The sequence below is a fragment of the Grampus griseus genome, assembly GCF_964374135.1.
Source record: "Grampus griseus genome assembly, chromosome: 18".
Lineage (NCBI taxonomy): Eukaryota > Metazoa > Chordata > Mammalia > Artiodactyla > Delphinidae > Grampus > Grampus griseus.
This window is the reverse complement of record NC_139012.1, coordinates 61,989,003-62,007,292: the sequence shown is the minus strand read 5'-3', so window position 1 is coordinate 62,007,292 and position 18,290 is coordinate 61,989,003. Positions and strand designations below refer to the sequence as shown.

The following is an 18,290-nucleotide window of genomic DNA, read 5'->3' as shown; positions in this document are numbered from 1 at the left end:
GTCAATAATAATAATAATAATAGATAACATTTGTTGAGTGCTTACTGCATGTTGTACAGTTTCCAAGCACTCATCTCATTTAATTCTGAAAGCAACCTATATATGATTGGTACTATATTATTAGTCTTGTTTTACAGGTAAAGACCCTAAAGTTCAAAGATATTAAGTAATTTCCCCTAAGTCACTCAGTTACTAAGAGCCTAAGCTGAGATTCAAACTTATTTTCTCCAGACCTGTTTCTTTAATTGAAATATTTATACCAATGATTTAAGAAGTTTGTTAAATGCTACTAATATAGGATATTTATCTCATTTTGAAAGCAATTATACCTAATTGCCTAAATAATAAATAAAACAACACCTAGAAACATAAGTGGTGAATATGTGTAAGCATTTTATCATCAGTGGTTCTTCAATGAAATATATATACGTAAGGCACATTTCAATGATGGAAGTCTTGGTTTTGATTTGTTTGCTGTTTTGTTACCACTATCAGGCTTTTGATACTCTCAGGTAAGTGCTTGGATCTCCATTAATTCTCAAAGATAGAAGAGAATGGAGATTTCTGAAGTAAATTGCTTTGTGTTTTGTCACCAAGGAAGTTAAAAGAAACTCATTACAGTGATTAGACCAAGATAAGGTCAGGGCTCTGGGGATCTGTGGAAATACTAGCCCACAGCTCTCTGGATGGCTTAGATAGGGGAAGATTTTGGCCGACTGGAGCAGAGGAGGAGGAATGCAGGGCAAGACTGCTCTGGACAGTGAAGTCAAGTGTGTTGACTAGAAACTACACTGACTGAGGGCCTCTCAGGGCCCAGACTTCAACTCAGCCTTCCTTTCAGAAACACCTGTTTTTTTCTTTCCTTCCCTCTCTTACCTGTTTCTCTAACCTTGACATTTTCTGCTCAATAATCTCCTACTTTTTCCTCTTGCCTGGCTTGTCACTCTCCCTCCCCATCTTACTCCCTATTTCCTTTTTAAACCTGGCATATGTGGAATTAAAGTGTAGTTTTATCATTGTGTTTATATACTTTCATGTTTTTTAAATTTAGTTTAAAATGAGGTATTATGGACATTTGTAGGAGCTGTGCATAGTGGAAAAACACTTGACTTGGATTTAGGAATGTTTATAGAGTCCCTGCTCTGCCATTTGATAGTTAGTATCATAACCTCTTTGAGACTAAACCTTCTCATCTATAAAATAGGAATAATATGAACTTATATCATTGTTTTTAAATATTAAACAAAGTAAAATATATATACATATACATGTTATGGAAGAACACTAAATACATGTGCAGATATATACAGATGTCAGATAGTATATTTTCATCTTCTCTCTTTCTCAAACTTAAGTTAAATGTAAGCTGGTTTATTTTTGTTATAACCTTTGATGTTTGTTTCTGTGTTTATTATTTTAGTTTTAAATTTAGTTGGTGAGTGACCATAACTGGGAAACTCCCTGCTCTTGGAATACAGTATTATATTTCTATAAATCTCCCCTTGTTTTGCACATTTCCCTGAAAGCAGCAATGTATTAAGCTATTATCATCACTAATTAATATGTTAGCTTGAGTTAGTTTATGAGATTAGCTTAATTTGCAATGGGATGCTGGAAGGAATATGACCAAGGTTGGTTACGTTTTGAAGAATGAGTCAGGGATGAGATGTCGTCAGGTCCAGTGACCTGGAGAAGCCTTGAGCGACCACAGAATAGCATAGGTTCAAAGTGCTCTCCAAGAATTGGGGAGGTGGGAGTAGACCAGAGAAAAACTTAGGGTGCCTCACAATTTTGTGCAGCTTTGGCTTAGAAAACAAAAGAGGAACAGTAAGAAACACTTATGCAAATTTCCCTTATTTTACATGGTATACTAGAAATAAATATAGAGAAGTTTACTTAAAAATTATTTGGGGATTAAGACATTCAATTGCCTAAAAATTGACTTATACATTATCAAGTAGAGTAAACTTTTATTCTCTGGAATCCTTGGGGAAAAAATTATCTTTCTGAATATGTGCATTTTCCATGTAGCTAAAGATTAACTCTTCAAATGAAGAAAGTTAAGTAGATTACTTTTGTGGATTACTTTACATTTTCTTTATAACATGCATTGTATACTTGCCTCTCCTCCAAAATTATATACTAGATGTAATCATTTTTTACTGATGACTCAACACTATCATTATGAAGGTCTATTATCATGATAATTGCAGACAGTTCTTTTTTTCAGCTTTATTGAGGAATAATTGACCAGATGGTTCTTGACTTTGTTCATTTAGTTGATGCCTAGAACATAGTTATAAATGAATGTGATATTCAGTAGGTGAAGCTGTCCTCCTCAATCAAACCCATAGCAAATAAATACTTATAAACACTCTTGGTTGAATGAATGAATGAAAAACAGTTAAAATTGAAAATGGTTCAGTTTTAAGCATTCCACCAACTATATACTCATAGTATTTTCAGGAAGGATGCACCATTACTAGCATTATGAGCCCACTTGCAGAAATGTTTTGTGTATTTCTATGGACTGGAAGCATGAATGATCAGCCCACAGGCAGCAACTTTCCTTCTCAAGCTTAAAGTATCCATATAAACTAGTGACCATTTGATAAAACTCCGTCTAATCACACAGAACCCCACCCTCCTCATCTCTTGGTTCTTAGGTAGCCCTGTTACAGCTCGTTCTGGATTGAGAGTATCTTGAGTACTAGGACTGCATTTCCCATGCCTAGTTCCATATCCATTGGTTGGATGAATGAATCAATGTAGGTATGAGAGTGAGAAATAGAAGCAGAGGTAAGGGAATTGGAGCAAAGGAAGACGTCCCGAAGCACAGCAGTAAGCCACTTTTCTTAAAGAATTAGTAAATGTGTAGAGCATAATTCAGGAATAATGATAATACTTCAGTAAGTGAATAGCCTCTCCTGGGGCTTCTTTGAAGAGTGTAACAGTCATTTGACTGTAAAATCTTTGTTATATTTTTATAACAGGAAAGGAAAATTATTACTTTACGGAAGGGCTGCAGCTTTTGCCAGATAACCTAAAAGGATGGAGCATTCCTTACAGAAAAAAAAAAAGAACTTTTGTTTAGAAGACACCTACATGGGCTTTTTTGTTAGTTGTGAAAGGTGAGGTCTCTAGGCAATGTTTGGAAGGAAAAAGACTGAAAGAAAAGAGCTTAGATTCCCTTTGCAGAGTAAAATAACAGAAATTTGAGAAATGCCGTCTCTTTGGCTAAATTTGATAGGAGTAGGAAATAGAAGAGAGATAGGAGAAGGGTCTGGAGTAAGGGAGAGAGAAGGCTCCAGAGCCATGACAGAGGAAGGGGCTTAAGGAAAAAGATGATCAGGAATGCTGAGGAATCTTTAATAATCTTTAATTATGATGTGTAGGATTCAATTTGAAGTTGTTTCTGCACTGTGCTATAATTACCCTTTGTTACCCTTAAACCCTTGATAAAAGAACTATGTACTAATAGTATATGTCAAATGAAGGAGAAGAGGTGGTTTTCTGTACTTGGATAAACAGTATATAAAATAACTAGCTGAGAAAATAACTAGTTGTAGAAGGCAAGACAATGAACAAGGGCTGAGAGGAGCTAGGAGCAGGGATTTGAAATCCAGAGCTGACAACAGTGATGGTGGCCCAAGGCATTGCTTTAGATTGGGTAGCAGAGACTGACTCAGGAATCTGTGTGGCAAACCCATTTTCTTCTTCAGGAATCAAGAGGAAAGTGGTCCATTGGGGTGAGGAAAGTATTGGAGGATCCTGCTGTTACGTGAATAACGGCTAGTTAGAAGACAGACCTTTGGGTTAAAATTGTTTGAAAGAAAATCTCATTACTTTATAGCCATAAATTTTTGTCTAATCCTTTAAGCCTTAAAATTGCTGATGAAAAAAAATACTTCAGCATATTCTAATGAGGTAAAAAAAAAAAAGAGTTATGGCTGAGATTGCAAAGTTTCTGATTTGTGGGCTCAGGATCAAACTCAGAGCTGTGTTTTTTGATGTTTGGGCACTATTCAAGACACAGCTTTAGACTCTTTGATGTTTTGAAACACAATGTGATAAGAGATCAAAGGATGAAAATGTATTGCATGTAAGAGTTGATGCATTCATTTTAAAGGCAGGTGTGCCTTGTGAAAATAGGCTGGATGCAAAGTCAACTGTTCAGTTTGAATTAGAAAGCAGCTCAAAGAAGCAGAAAACTTCCTAGGGAGGGTGGGAGGGAGATGCAAGAGGGAGGGGATATGGGGGTATATGTATATGTATAGCTGATTCACCTTGTTATACAGCAGAAACTAACACAACATTGAAAAGCAATTATACTCCAATAAAGATGTTTAAAAAAAAAAAGGTAGAAAACTTCCTACTGTGATAATTTAATCTCTAGGCTTGGGGATAGCAGACTATCTTTTGTCTCCCCTTCTCTATCTTTCTACTTTACCATCTTGAATCTAGCATGCTCTTCTAGTCCATCTCTAATTTAATCTCTAATGATTATTAGAGATTGCTACGTTTAAAAAAAATAAGCTACGTTTTATAAAAAATAAGCAAAATAAGCACTCCAGGATCAGCTTCTCAATAAGCCATTTTATGGTCCTAAGTTTTTGAAAATTTCCATTCCCTAAATATCCTTTTCTGTTCCCTGGCCCTCATTAAAAAGTGGTCCTTAACCTTTGGTTTTATTACTATAAAAATGAGAAATCAGAAAGCCTTGACACACAAGCTTTGACTGTACTTCATGCATTTAACAGTTTGAAATGCTTACTATATGTGTAGGGCATTGATTTTATTTGATCTTGATTTTTTTGGTTGTTTATATATTTTGTACCTATCATTAGACAAATTAAGTCAAAGAATTCACAATCTCAGGTGGGAAAATACTATGTCATATTAAATGGAATGTGTGTGTGTGTGTGTGTGTGTATAAACAGCTTTTGAAATAATTCACATGCCATGCAATTCACCCATTTAAAGTATACAACTTAATGGTTCGTTGTTTCTTTAACAGGGGAAAAAAGATGTGACCCAGATATTTAACAACATCCTGAGACGACAGATAGGCACTCGGAGTCCTACTGTGGAGTACATTAGTGCTCATCCTCATATCCTATTTATGCTCCTCAAAGGGTAGGTGCGTGCTTTCCTTTAAAGTAGGTTTGAGTTTAGAAAAGTTGTTAAAAGTAATATATAGCATTAGCCTCATTTGAGAAAACGATCCCTTTTGGATTCATATTTGCCATGCTTGAAGTTAGCCCTCCAAATCTATGTCTCTGGGATTAGTCAGGCTGCAGCAAAATCCTTTTTAAATAAATTCCCTTCCACTTACTGCCTCTCTTTCCTCCACTTTCCTGTTATCTCTTCCTATTACATTATTGCTTGTGCTTTCCAATCTGCCCTTTTTCTAGCTGCCCACTTAGCCTCTTTGCATAAGACTGAATCCCCTCATTACACAAATACACACACACACACACACACACACACACGATATCCTTTCAATGGCTAGCATCTACTATGGTGACATGCTTCACGTGAGGATAGAATAAATATCACTGTATGTATATGGGACCACAGGGCAGCCAAAAAACTAAAGTCGGGTCAGATAATAGAATTCCTGATTATTACTTTTTATGTATACTCATTTACAAATGTTTCTTGGGCATTCTGAGGCTGCTCCAACTCCTAAAACCAGAAATATGGATGTAGAAAGGCTTGGGGATAGCAGACTATCTTTTGTCTCCCCTTCTCTATCTTTCTACTTTACCATCTTGAATCTAGCATGCTCTTCTAGTCCATCTCGTCTGTGTTCAATTCCCGAATCCTTTCTTGTACATTTTAAAACATTTTATTGTATCAAAATAATACATACCACATAGTTTAAAAATCAGAAATATCAACAAACATCAGCTCTTTGTCTCTTCCTTCTCTATTCCTCAGTCCCATTGCCCAAAGACAACCACTTTCATCTTTTTTATTTGTTCATCTGGTATTTACCTCTATATTATCAATAATGGGCTTTTACTAACTTCTGATTTACCAATTTTAAAAAATATCTTTTAACTTTCTCATAGACTAGATGACAATTTAGTATTTCCACCACCACTGTTACTCCATTTTCCTTCTCTTAACCCTCCCAATATACTTTATCACAATTTTTAATTTTATTAGTCACATTTATATTATTATAGCTATGTAATTATTATTCATTGTTGAACAAAGTAGTGTACTATAATTACTTTGTTTTTTAGTACAAAATATTGTTTTTACTGAGAGTTAAGTCTTTCAGTTCTGGAAAGGGAAATATACTTGTATCATGTATTAGTTAGGGTAGGCTAAACTTATAACAAACCTTAAGCTTTATAACAAATGGACCCCAAAATAGAGTGGCCAACTACAAGATAAATTTATTTCTCACATAATAGAGAAGAACAGATGTTCTAGGTCAGCAGGGGTTCCTTCAACATGTGGTTCCTAAGATCACTTTGTTGATTGCCATTTCAGCCCACAAGAAGGCAAAAGTACTTGGGAGAATTTATGAGCCAGGCCTGGAAATGGCTTCCATTACTCGCACTCACATTCCATTTGAGAGCACTTAGTCACTTGACCTCTTAATTCTTAAGGAAACCTGAGAAATGTAGTTAGTGCCCAGGAAGAAGAGGAGAAAGGATTTCTGTGGACAGTTAACATTCTCTGTCACATACTGTTTCTTTGAAAATTTATTCCCTTCTATATTCTCTGTTCTCACTTTCTCGTTCTCCTGTTAGTCAAAGTTAAATCTCTGGGGTTGATTTCATATCTCTTCTATTTTCTGTTTCTTTGTCTTTTTGTTTTACTTGTCAGAAGATGTTCTTTTTTTTTTTAACATCTTTATTAGAGTATAATTGCTTTACAATGGTGTGTTAGTTTCTGCTTTATAACAAAGTGAATCAGCTATACATATATATATCCCCATATCTCCTCCCTCTTTCGTCTCCCTCCCACCCTCCCTATCCCACCCCTCTAGGTGGTCACGAAGCACCGGGCTGATTTCCCTGTACTATGTGGCTGCTTCTCACTAGCTATCTATTTTACATTTGGTAGTATATGTAAGTCCATGCCACTCTCTCACTTCATCCCAGCTTACCCAGGAGATGTTCTTAATTGTATCTTCCATTGAAGATAAACTCTACTGAATTCTCCTTTCAGCGACCCTATTTTTAATTTATAAGAGCTCTTTTTTTGCTCTCTGATTTTTCCTGTTTCTTGTCTCTTCCACTTCTTAGCTCTGCGACTTTGGGCAAGTCACTGCACTTTTCCAAGCCTCAGTTTTCTTATCTATAAAATTTGTAATATTACCTTTGCGCTAAGATAATGTTGCATTATATGCCTTAAACTATGCATTGTCAGACCGACCTATGTGTTCAGTCAGGGTTCTGCTATTTACTTGCTAAGACCTTGGGTAAGTTACCTAGCTTCCTTAAGTCTTGATTTCCTCATTGTAATATGAAGACAATAATAAAACCTACTTCAGTATGTCATTTTGAGTCTTTACTGAGGTAGTTCTCGCAGAGCATAGCACCAAGCACATGGTACTCAGTACTCAGTAACTACTAGTCTAAAAAATTATTATCCCTATCCCTCTTAAGAGCTGCAGTTCACATTGAGATATATGTGCAATTTTAAACAAATACAATTAAGACCATACCCAAGTGTCAGAATAATACTATAAAGGGAAGTGTTTGTTTCTAGCTCAGATAAGATCTACAAAATGTAATGGGTTATGATCTGCCCAGCTGGTCATTGGTGGATAAGGCTGGAATGATCAATTTGTACCCCCTTCTGGAGATTCTAAAATGTTAAGCCTAAGCATTTGACATTATCCTGTAGGAAATGGGGAGTCATTGGAGAGTTTGGGAAGAAGAATATCAGATTTGTGTTTCAGGAAGTGAAGATAAATTAATAATCATTTAAAGTTAGTTTGTAAATCAATGATCCCTTGAGAATGCTAAAATGTGTTGTCCTAAAAATATATTGGAGAGCCTGTCAGCTGATGTGGAAGAGAAGTTGTGTGGATGTTCTAAAACAGTATCTTCCACCATGGGGTCGTTATGTGAAGGATACACGCAACTCCACGGACTTCATTCCTGGAGTGGGAATTATTTGTTTGGAGGATCTCCTTCATGTAGCTGCTGTCACTGAATAGCAGTCAGGGGATGGCAACTGCCTTGTATTTATTTTGTCAAAGAGCTGCACCAGATACAAGTGGCTCTGCTAAAGATATGAATTTAGTGTCTTCTTACCAAGGAAATTATAAACACATGAAAATTATTACTGTTAAGCTTTAAGAATTCAGATAAAAGCAATCCAATAAATTATAAAGTATGGTTGTAGGGTAATTTTTTCATTCCTTTTATATATGATAGAATATATATACATTTTATACATTGACACATTATATATGCTTTGTGGAAGATGTGAAAATTTAGCGTAATGGGATATTTATTTTTTAAATTAAGTTGGTGAAGAATTACAACTTATATTGGAGAATATAACTTTATTTTCCCTTTCTAGAAATAACGAGACAAGATAAACAACTAATTCTAATTGTTATTCATTAATAATTTATCTGCTGGAACATATTACAGATCTGTAGTGAGCCTTTATTATTTGTGATGTGCACAGGATTCATTAATGTGTAATTGTCCCCTATATTTCTCCCACCCCTTCTCCTTTTTCAGTAGAGAGAGTTGAGAAAAAAACCTAGTGATAGGAAGCCAGGCAGGGGAATTAGACTAAGCTAGAAGGTTATGTCCACTGGCACAAACAAGACTTAGAGATGAGGAGGAAGGAATCAGAGGGAGAAAACCCACTAATATCAGGAGAGGGTTTTGGAGGTTTACTAGTGGGAGGCTCCAAAGTAGCTGCAGAGTAAATTAGAGGAGGGAAGGGAGTTTGAGAAGTGGTGCTGTAAGTTATAAATCAATAATTTTGAGAGACAAATGATAAAGGTTGGAATCTCTTTTAATAACTTTTTCCTACTAGATTATATTTATTTATATGTGATTCGATAAAACATGTGGGGCATTGGCACTTTTGCAATTATGATTACATATAAAATTTACTGAGTATGAATAATCAGTATATCTTTATTTTATCTTTAATTATTTGAAAATGTGTCTCTGTCCTATTTGGTGGTGAACTTTATGATGAATTCAAATGACTACTATTCTTTTACAAATTAGTTGTTGCAAAAGATCACTCAGTTTCTGAACAAACTATTAAATTGATGTAAGTAGAAATTTTCCTTATATTTCAAATATGAACTCTTCTATTCATTAATCACCTGTATTTACCAGGAATCCTATTATAATGGATAATTTATAATAATTATATGTCATTTTTTCTGTATTTAAGAAAAAACTTAGCTTTCATTTATTTTCAATATGTGGAAAAAGTAATTTTGAGTCATTTAATTTAAAAAACACTTTCTCAAAAAAAAAAAAAACACTTTCTCAATATACAGATTTCTAAGACTCCATTTTCATGTAATTATAGCACACAATAGAAAAATAGGAATTGTTTATTTTAAGCATAACTCCCTCAAATCTGATTCATCAGGAAAGTTTTATAAACCGTCTTTCCATATCTTCTGAAAAGTTAATAATTAGATTAGTTTGTAAGGCTAAAACTGCTTATTAGTTCATTTATTAGGGGTCTACAATAATAATAGCACTAATAATAGTAAGTATAGTAATTGTAGTAGTTAACATAGTACTTAGTATATGTCAGGCCCTGCTTTGTATTTATATAATAGTCCTGTGGATAGTTATTGTTGTTTTTGTTGTTGTTATTTTTATTATACCTATTTTATAGAAGAGGATACTGCAGCCCAGAGAGGTTAAGTAACTTGTCCAAAGTCACATAGCCGGTATACTTTAAACTCTAGTAGTCTGACTCCAGAATCTGTGCTCTCAGAACAATATCCAGCTTTCCAGTCTTCAAGCAGTTATAGTCTACAGTGAGCAGAGATAACTCATTACAACTCATTGTTGTTTCTTTACCAGTTTATTCTGTGGGTGCACAGATGAAGAAGTCATCACCTCTGCTTGAGATGTCAAAAATGAAGCAGGTCTTAAAGTAGAAAATTTCCAAATAGACACAGAGAGTAGAAGGATTAGGTACCTCCCATGCAAAGCCACAGAGGCATCAAATTGCACAATGTGTTTGGAGGATGACAAGAATTCTGATGCAGCTGGAACCTAGTGTGAATGGAAAGTAGGGATGAGGATAAAGCTGGAAGGGCTAAGACCAAGTTATGAAGAGTCTTTCATAAGTCTTTCAGTCCTACCAAGGAGTCTAAATGTTATTCTAAAGGCAACATGGAGCCATCCAGGGACTAGATGTGATGAGTTCTGGTGGCAGTATAGAAAATGGCTTGGAGAATTGGGGGTCTGAGATTCCAGCTTGGAAGAGTCCAAGCAAGGGATAATTAGGGCCAGAACTTTAGTGGTGATATTGGGGATGAAGAGGAGTAGATATTTTTATTTATTTATTTTCTTTTTTATATCGTTATTGGAGTATAATTGCTTTATAATGTTGTGTAAGAGTAGATATTTTTAAAACATTTTATTTTTTCTGATTCAAAGTAATACATGTTTATTATTTAAAAATTCAGACATTTTAACACAATATTGTAATTCAACTATACTTCAATACAAATAAATTTTAAAAATTCAAACATTTTAGAAATCTATAATATAGAAAGGGAGTGCATACCATAATCCTTCCCAAAGAAACCATTATCAACAATTTGGTGATGACTTCTCTGGTTTTTATCCTATATTATAATGATTCTTCTTTTATTTTTTAACCCAAACTTTAGACTCATTGCCTCACATCCTGTTTTATAGATACCATTTATTGAGTGTTTGCTGTGTGCCAGGCATTACATTCAACGTCTTATGTTATTTCATTTAATCCTTCTAACAATACTATGAGGACTAGGTATTATCCTTACCATTTTACAGATGAGGAAACTGAAACTTAGAGTAAGACTATTGCTCAAGGTTATAAATACAGCTAATAAGTAACAGAGCCAATTTTTCAATCCAGATCTGATTCTAAATCCCATCTTCTTAACCATTAATACGTCCTTAATAAGATTTGAAGCCCTTGAGATAAGAAGGGAGAGGTAATTATAGAAGACCCTGAGGACAGAGTAGACAAGAAGCCCTGAACGGAACCAGCTTTACCCATTACCATTTTCTAGGTTAGCTAGAGGTTTAGCTCTTTGTTAAAAATCAGCATTTTTACTGAATTATCTCTTGTAAAGTTGCTTGAAAACTGGGGACATAATTTGATTGGTGCATTCAGATATCAAACAGTGATGTCATTTAGGTAAACAAATGGGACCTAATTAAACTTAAAAGCTTTTGCACAGCAAAGGAAACCATAAACAAGACAAAAGACAACCTTCAGAATGGGAGAAAATATTTGCAAACAAAGCAACTGGCAAAGGATTAATCTCCAAAATATACAAACAGCTCATGCAGTTCAATACCAAAAAAACAAACAACCCAGTCAAAAAATGGGCAGAAGAGCTAAATAGACATTTCTCCAAAGAAGACATACAGATGGCCAACAAACACATGAAAAGATGCTCAATATCACTAATTATTAGAGAAATGCAAATCAAAACTACAATGAAGTATCACCTCACACCAGCCAGAATGGCATCATCAAAAAATCTACAAACAATAATTGCTGCAGAGGGTGTGGAGAAAAGGGAACCCTATTGCACTGTTGGTGGGAATGTAAATCGATAACAGCCACTGTGGAGAATATTACGGAGGTTCCTTAAAAAATTAAAAATAGAACTATCATGTGATGCAGCAATTCTACTACTGGGTATATATCCAGAGAAAACCATAATTCAAAAAGACACATGCACCCCAGTGTTCATTGCAGCACTGTTTACAATAGCCAGGTCATGGAAACAACCTAAATGTCCATCCACAGAGGAATGGATAAAGAAGATGTGGTACATACATACAATGGAATATTACTCAGCCATAAAAAGGAATGAAATTGGGTCATCTGTAGGGATGTGGATGGACCTAGAGTCTGTCATACAGAGTGAAGTAAGTCAGAAAGAGGAAAACAAATATTGTATATTAACGCATATATGTAGAATATGAAAAGATTGGTATAGACGATCTTATTTACAAAGCAGAAATAGAGACACATGCGTAGAGAACAAACATATGGATACCAAGGGGGCAAAGGGGGTGTGGATGAATTGGGAGATTGGGATTGACATATATACACTATTGATACTATGTATAAAATAGATAACTAATGAGAACCTACTGTGTAGCACAGGGAAGTCTACTCAATGCTCTCTGGTGACCTAAATGGGAAGGAAATCCAAAAAGGAGAGGATATATGTATATGTATAGCTGATTCACTTTGCTGTACAGTAGAAAGTAACACAACATTGTAAAGCAACTATACGCCAATAAAAATCTAAAAAATAGGGGCTTCCCTGGTGGCGCAGTGGTTGAGAGTCCGCCTGCCAATGCAGGGGCCGCAGGTTCGTGCCCCGGTCTGGGAGGATCCCACGTGCCGCGGAGCGGCTGGGCCCGTGAACCAGGGCCGCTGGGCCTGCGCGTCTGGAGCCTGTTGCTCCGCGACGAGAGAGGCCACAGCAGTGAGAGGCCCACGTACCGCAAAAAAAAAAAAAAAAAAAAAAAATCTAAAAAATAAAAAAAAAGAAAAGAAATGCAAAAAAAAAGAAGATTAGACAGTGGAGTCAGATGATGACTATGGCTCAAGATGGAGGTCAGCATTATTCTGTTAGTTGAATTGCTCTTTGAAATTACCTCAATTCTTTAAACATGTTAGTAAGAACATGTCTCAACAGAACTAAGTGCTTTGCCACTACTATATATTAAATGATAACTAAAAAGAAACTCCTGTGCAGCACAGGGAACTTTACTCAACACTCTGTAATGACCTATGTGGGAAGAGAATCTAAAAAGGAGTGGTTATATGTGTATGTATAACTGATTCACTTTGCTGTACCACAGAAACTAACAACACTGTAAATCAACTATACTCCAATAAAAATAATAATAAAAAAGAAAAAAAGACAGAAATCATAAAAAAAATGATGTCATTTAGGGATATGATAGTAACATGCTATACTGGACCTAAGTCTAACCATAAAGAATGTAAGACAAAAAAAAAAAAAAAAAAAAGAATGTAAGACAGAAAGAAATTGATTCTTGTCCATCAAGGAGAATCATTTGGATATGGGATACAAAACACAGTAAAAGGATTTGGAACCCAAATTTTATGAAAAGATCATTAAAAAGGACTTTCTCACTTCAAACGAACTTTTCTCCTGGCCCACGCAAATGACATTTCAGGGTACTGAGAGAACTTGAGAGTGAGGTCACTAAACTGCTCTCAGTGATCCGTAAAGAACCATTGCCCGTGGAAGATTTTCCAGAAGTCCAATATTAAAATAATAAATTTCTCCTAATAATCTTATTTGTAAAAATTTTATTGCAAAAATTTTCAACCATATACAAAACAAGACAGTGCAAAGAAATCCCATGTACTCATCTCCTAGCCTTAACAACCGTCAGTGTTTTGCTGTGTTAATTTCATCTGTCTTCCCAACACCTCTTCCCTTGTTTTTTCTTTTTTTTTTTCTTTGACTGGAGTATTTTAAAGCAAATCTCAAATCTCATGTAATATCATCATATCAACCCTAAACACATCAATACGCATCTCAAAAATAAGAATTTTTACATAACTACAATGTAATTTTGCACTTAAAAATTAATAATAATTCATTAATAACTAATACCCAGTCCATACTCAAATTTCCTTGATTGCCCCCCCAAATTTTAGTTGGTTTGTTCAAACAAGAATTCTAATAAGGTCCACTTATTGTATTTGCTTATAATGTCACTTAAGTCTTTTTTAAGTCCCTTTTCATTTAAAACAGCACCTTCTCCCATGTTTATGCCATTGACTTGTTGAAAAACTGAATCAGTTATCCTACATAATTTCCTTTATTCTAGGTTTGTCAGATTGCTTCACTGGAGGTTATATTTAAAGGCTTGATTAGATTCAGATTCAGTTTTATTATGGCAGTCATATTTTGTAAGTGGTGCTGTGTAGTTTGTGTTTCATCACATCAGGAGACATACATTTAGTAATGCTAAGACTGAGCAATGAGTTCAGATGGTGGCAGCCTAATCCATTATAAAGTTCCCCATCAACTACACTTAATTGTTTTATCATCCACTGATGAACATTGCCTGATTCAGTCATTTCCTTAGGGGTTACAAAAAGGTGATTTTCTAACTTTATTATTCCTTATGTATTTATTGACTGGACTAGTTTTATAGAGAATAACTTTCCCTCTTCCACCACAATTTAACTAGTCTGAAGTACAGTCCATACTGGAGAGGAAGAATAAATGCCTAGTTCTTTCCCTTCAATTATCAGTTTAGAAAGTAATAAATTGTTAACCTAGGAACTTCCATTGGTGTCCATTTATTTATCTCTCTCTTTCCCCCTGTCTTTCTCCCTCTCCCCCTTGTTCCTCTCTTCTTCTCTCCTCCTCCTCCTCACCCCTGTATCCCTGTAGTATCATTATGAACTAGTGGACTTAGTGTTTTTTCATACATCTTATATAGTCGTACTTAAAAAAATTTTTTTTTTTTGCGGTACGCGGGCCTCTCGCTGTTGTGGCCTCTCCCGTTGCGGAGCACAGGCTCCGGACGCGCAGGCTCAGCGGCCATGGCTCACGGGCCCAGCCGCTCCGCGGCATGTGGAATCTTCCCGGACCGGGGCAAGAACCCGTGTCCCCTGCATCGGCAGGTGGACTCTCAACCACTGCATCACCAGGGAAGCCCCTAAAAACTTTTTTTGATGCTTGATCATCTGTCTGTGGCCTCTTCAAGTTGACCTATGTCCTTTTGATATCACTCCCATTAGTTTGTGAGAGTTTCCTTGCTTTCTGGCCCATCTTGTACATTTTCTAATACAGACCTGGAATTAGCCATCTCTACCAAGGACTCTTTCTCGTTTTAGTTAGAAATGGTTCTTAGGGACTATAATCTGGATGCTAGGGATGCTCATTGACATTGGATTGTTATTTCTTCTAGACCTTTTCAGTGGACAGAGTTAGCTCACTATTTTTAAAGTAAGCAAATGTTTCTAGGTTAGAAGCAAAACTTCTTGATTATATTGAGGAGGCCAAGTGTTTGCTGAATGGCATTTTACAAAACTTTTACTAGTGCTTGCTGACGTTGTTTCTTCCATCAGTAACAACAAAAGTCATTTTTCTCCTTACATAATATAATCTGTGTTCTTAAATTGAGATATTCTTGCACAAGATCTTTCTTCTAACCATTTTTTGTGTAATGTTTACTGTAGCTCACTGCTAGATGAGATCATTTCTCTTACACTTTGGCTTTTATTAAATTTGAAACAGATCTTACACACTGTTATTATTTGAATAAGCATGCATAAAAGTAGTGTGCATTCTGCACAATGACACAGTTAATTATATAGTCTGGACTATATGATCCAAACTGCAAATCAGTAGGAAGATATGATTCAATTCTATAAAATAGTGATTCAACATTCATTGGATTAACCTTTATCAGCAACCTGCCATTAAGTTAATTGTTATGGAGAACATAGTGATTTGTCGTGGTCTTTTGTCCTTGAGACACTTATCCACAAGTAGAATAAAATAGATGAGGTAAATATTGATTCTTTTTTTTTTTTTTTTTTTTTGCGGTACACGGGCCTCTCACTGTTGTGGCCTCTCCCGTTGCGGAGCACAGCCTCCGGACGCGCAGGCTCAGCGGCCATGGCTCACGGGCCCAGCCGCTCCGCGGCACGTGGGATCTTCCCGGACCAGGGCACGAACCCGTGTCCCCTGCATCGGCAGGTGGACTCTCAACCACTGCGCCACCAGGGAAGCCCAAATATTGATTCTTTACCAAACCTAAGTATATTAATGTTCTTGGGATTTGAAACTTAAGGTAGGCTTAACTTATGGAGGACTTCTTTATATAGTAGGCAATAAACTATCAAAAGTCAATATCCTAGAGGGTAGTCAGGTTGAAATGATGTATGTGAATTATAAATTCCTTAAAGGTACTGAGGAAAATTAGGACTTTCCTTATATATCCCAATATATTCCTAACTTTAAGAAGTTGTCATCTCAGAGAAATGACAGTTCCACTCTTGGGCACAAACTACTAGGATGGGATGACAAGTGTTCTGACCTAGAGTAGCATCTTTTAAAATATTCTCTTGGTTCTCAAGAATAGTCAGTGCATCACAGATGGTTCCAATAAACTTCACCAAATGAAAGAAAAAAGAGAACTAATTATACACAAAAGTTGGAGTAGAAACCTTTTTTATAGATAGTTTCAGTTTGACAATTGAATTAAGAAATGAGAAAACATTGGCTAGAGATCATACAGCTTTTTCTCTAAGCCAAAGTTTGTGTCTCATTAGAGTCCTCTAGTATTAAGAATTTTAATCAGAGTTTGAAGTTTATTAAATTCATTATATGCCTTTGTGAAAAGCATTATCCTAGGCACTCTTCGGAGACTGGGGTAGGGATGGGGGAAGGTAACAGTAAATAAGACATAGGCACCATATGGAGGAGAGGAGAAGGTAACAGGATAAGTAAAACATATCCTTAGCAATTAAGTTGTTTGTAATGAGGTAAAGAAAACAGATTTATAACAATTAATTGCAATGTACTATAGTGTAGAATGAGAAAAGTGCTGAAGTAGAATTACAGACAAGCTGTTGTAGGAGTATGAAGGAAGGGGAGAGTGATTCTGAATGGTAGGTGATTGGAAACACTTCAAGGAGGAGGTGGCATTTGAACTAAGTCTTGAAAGACGAGAGAGAATCTTAGAGATGGAAACTTAAGGAGAAGGGCATTCTAGGTTGAGAGAATGGCATACCCCAAGGAATTAAGGAATGTGATGAGAGATGAAATTGAAAAGTTAAGTTTAAAGCAAAATTATGAAAGTCCATAAATATCTTACTAATAAGTCTGGATTTTAATTGTCTGCCCCTTAGGTTCTTTCTCTAGGTCAACAGTCTTCATTTTATATTCTCCTAAGTACTCTATTAATAAATGATAGTGTTTTTCTCCTTCACATTTCAGAAAACGTACCCATCTTTATAACATCTTTAATAAAAACCCACCTTATAACTCTTCCATGCATGCCAATAAGCTGATTTTCAAATTCTTCTGATAAGAGAAATTGCTAACACTATAAATTGGCATTTTTTAATATTCTGCAAAGAATAGTGCCTATCTGAATATATTAACATTTAATGTCAATATGAGTTTTTCAGGGAATATTCAGATGATATTTGTGAATATTATTCCACATAAAAATGGGGGAAAAAATGGATAAATACCACACTGGTTTAATGAATTCTCTCAAATACCTTTCTTTGCTATTTTCCCTACTGTATTTATAAATTTGATGTTACAAAGTAGCCTGTTTCCTAAATTGTGGGAAAGAGATTTTATTCTTGATTCTGAATTTCATGTAAATATTATTTTATTATTCTTGAATCCTCAATTTCCCTCACCCCAAATTTATTCCTCACCCTACCCCAACTACAACATGTACAAGTTTTGTTGACTCTTCCCCTGAATAATATGCATGACCTGCCCACAGTCCTCTATTCTACTACTATTCTACCCCAATCCAAGTCCCCATCATCTCTAGCTGGGCTTCTGTTCCTCCTAATAGCTAGTCTCCCTGCTTCCACTCTAGCTCCCCAGCTCATTCTTCCCTGTTTTACAAGATTCTCCACAGGTAGCCAGAGTGATCTTTTTTAAAGCATATGACAGACTGTGTTAATTGCTTTCTTTAAACTATCCAAAGGCTTCCTATCACATTTAAAAATGAAACTCCTTACCTTGGTTTACAAAGCTGCTGGTTCTTTCCTTGGAGCCTTTACAGTTAGTTCCCTTTGCCTGAATGCTTTGCCTCTTCCCTGACCACTCAGTTTAAAGTAGAGCAAATTAAGTATACTCTATAGTATACCTATTTTATTGTCTTCAGTTTCACAGCACTGAAGTATATGAAATTATCTTTTCATTGTTTATAGTCTGTCTCCTCCCCCACCAGAAACATTTGCACTAAACTGTGAATGCTAGGAAGGCAGTGACCTTGTCTGCTTACTATTCTGTCCCCAACATCTGGAATAGTGCCAGGCACATTGTGGATATT

At 35.7% G+C, this 18,290-nt stretch overlaps 1 protein-coding gene across 2 annotated transcripts in view; it reads left to right on the top strand.

Moving 5' to 3' along the window:
- Positions 1-18,290, top strand: part of CAB39L (calcium binding protein 39 like) — a 98,438-nt gene that overhangs the window by 54,717 nt on the left and 25,431 nt on the right. For both annotated transcript variants that reach the window (XM_082675732.1, XM_082675733.1), the window contains one exon: positions 5,018-5,136. In XM_082675732.1, the coding sequence (XP_082531858.1) occupies positions 5,018-5,136 (119 nt within the window). The remainder of the gene's footprint in view (positions 1-5,017; positions 5,137-18,290) is intronic.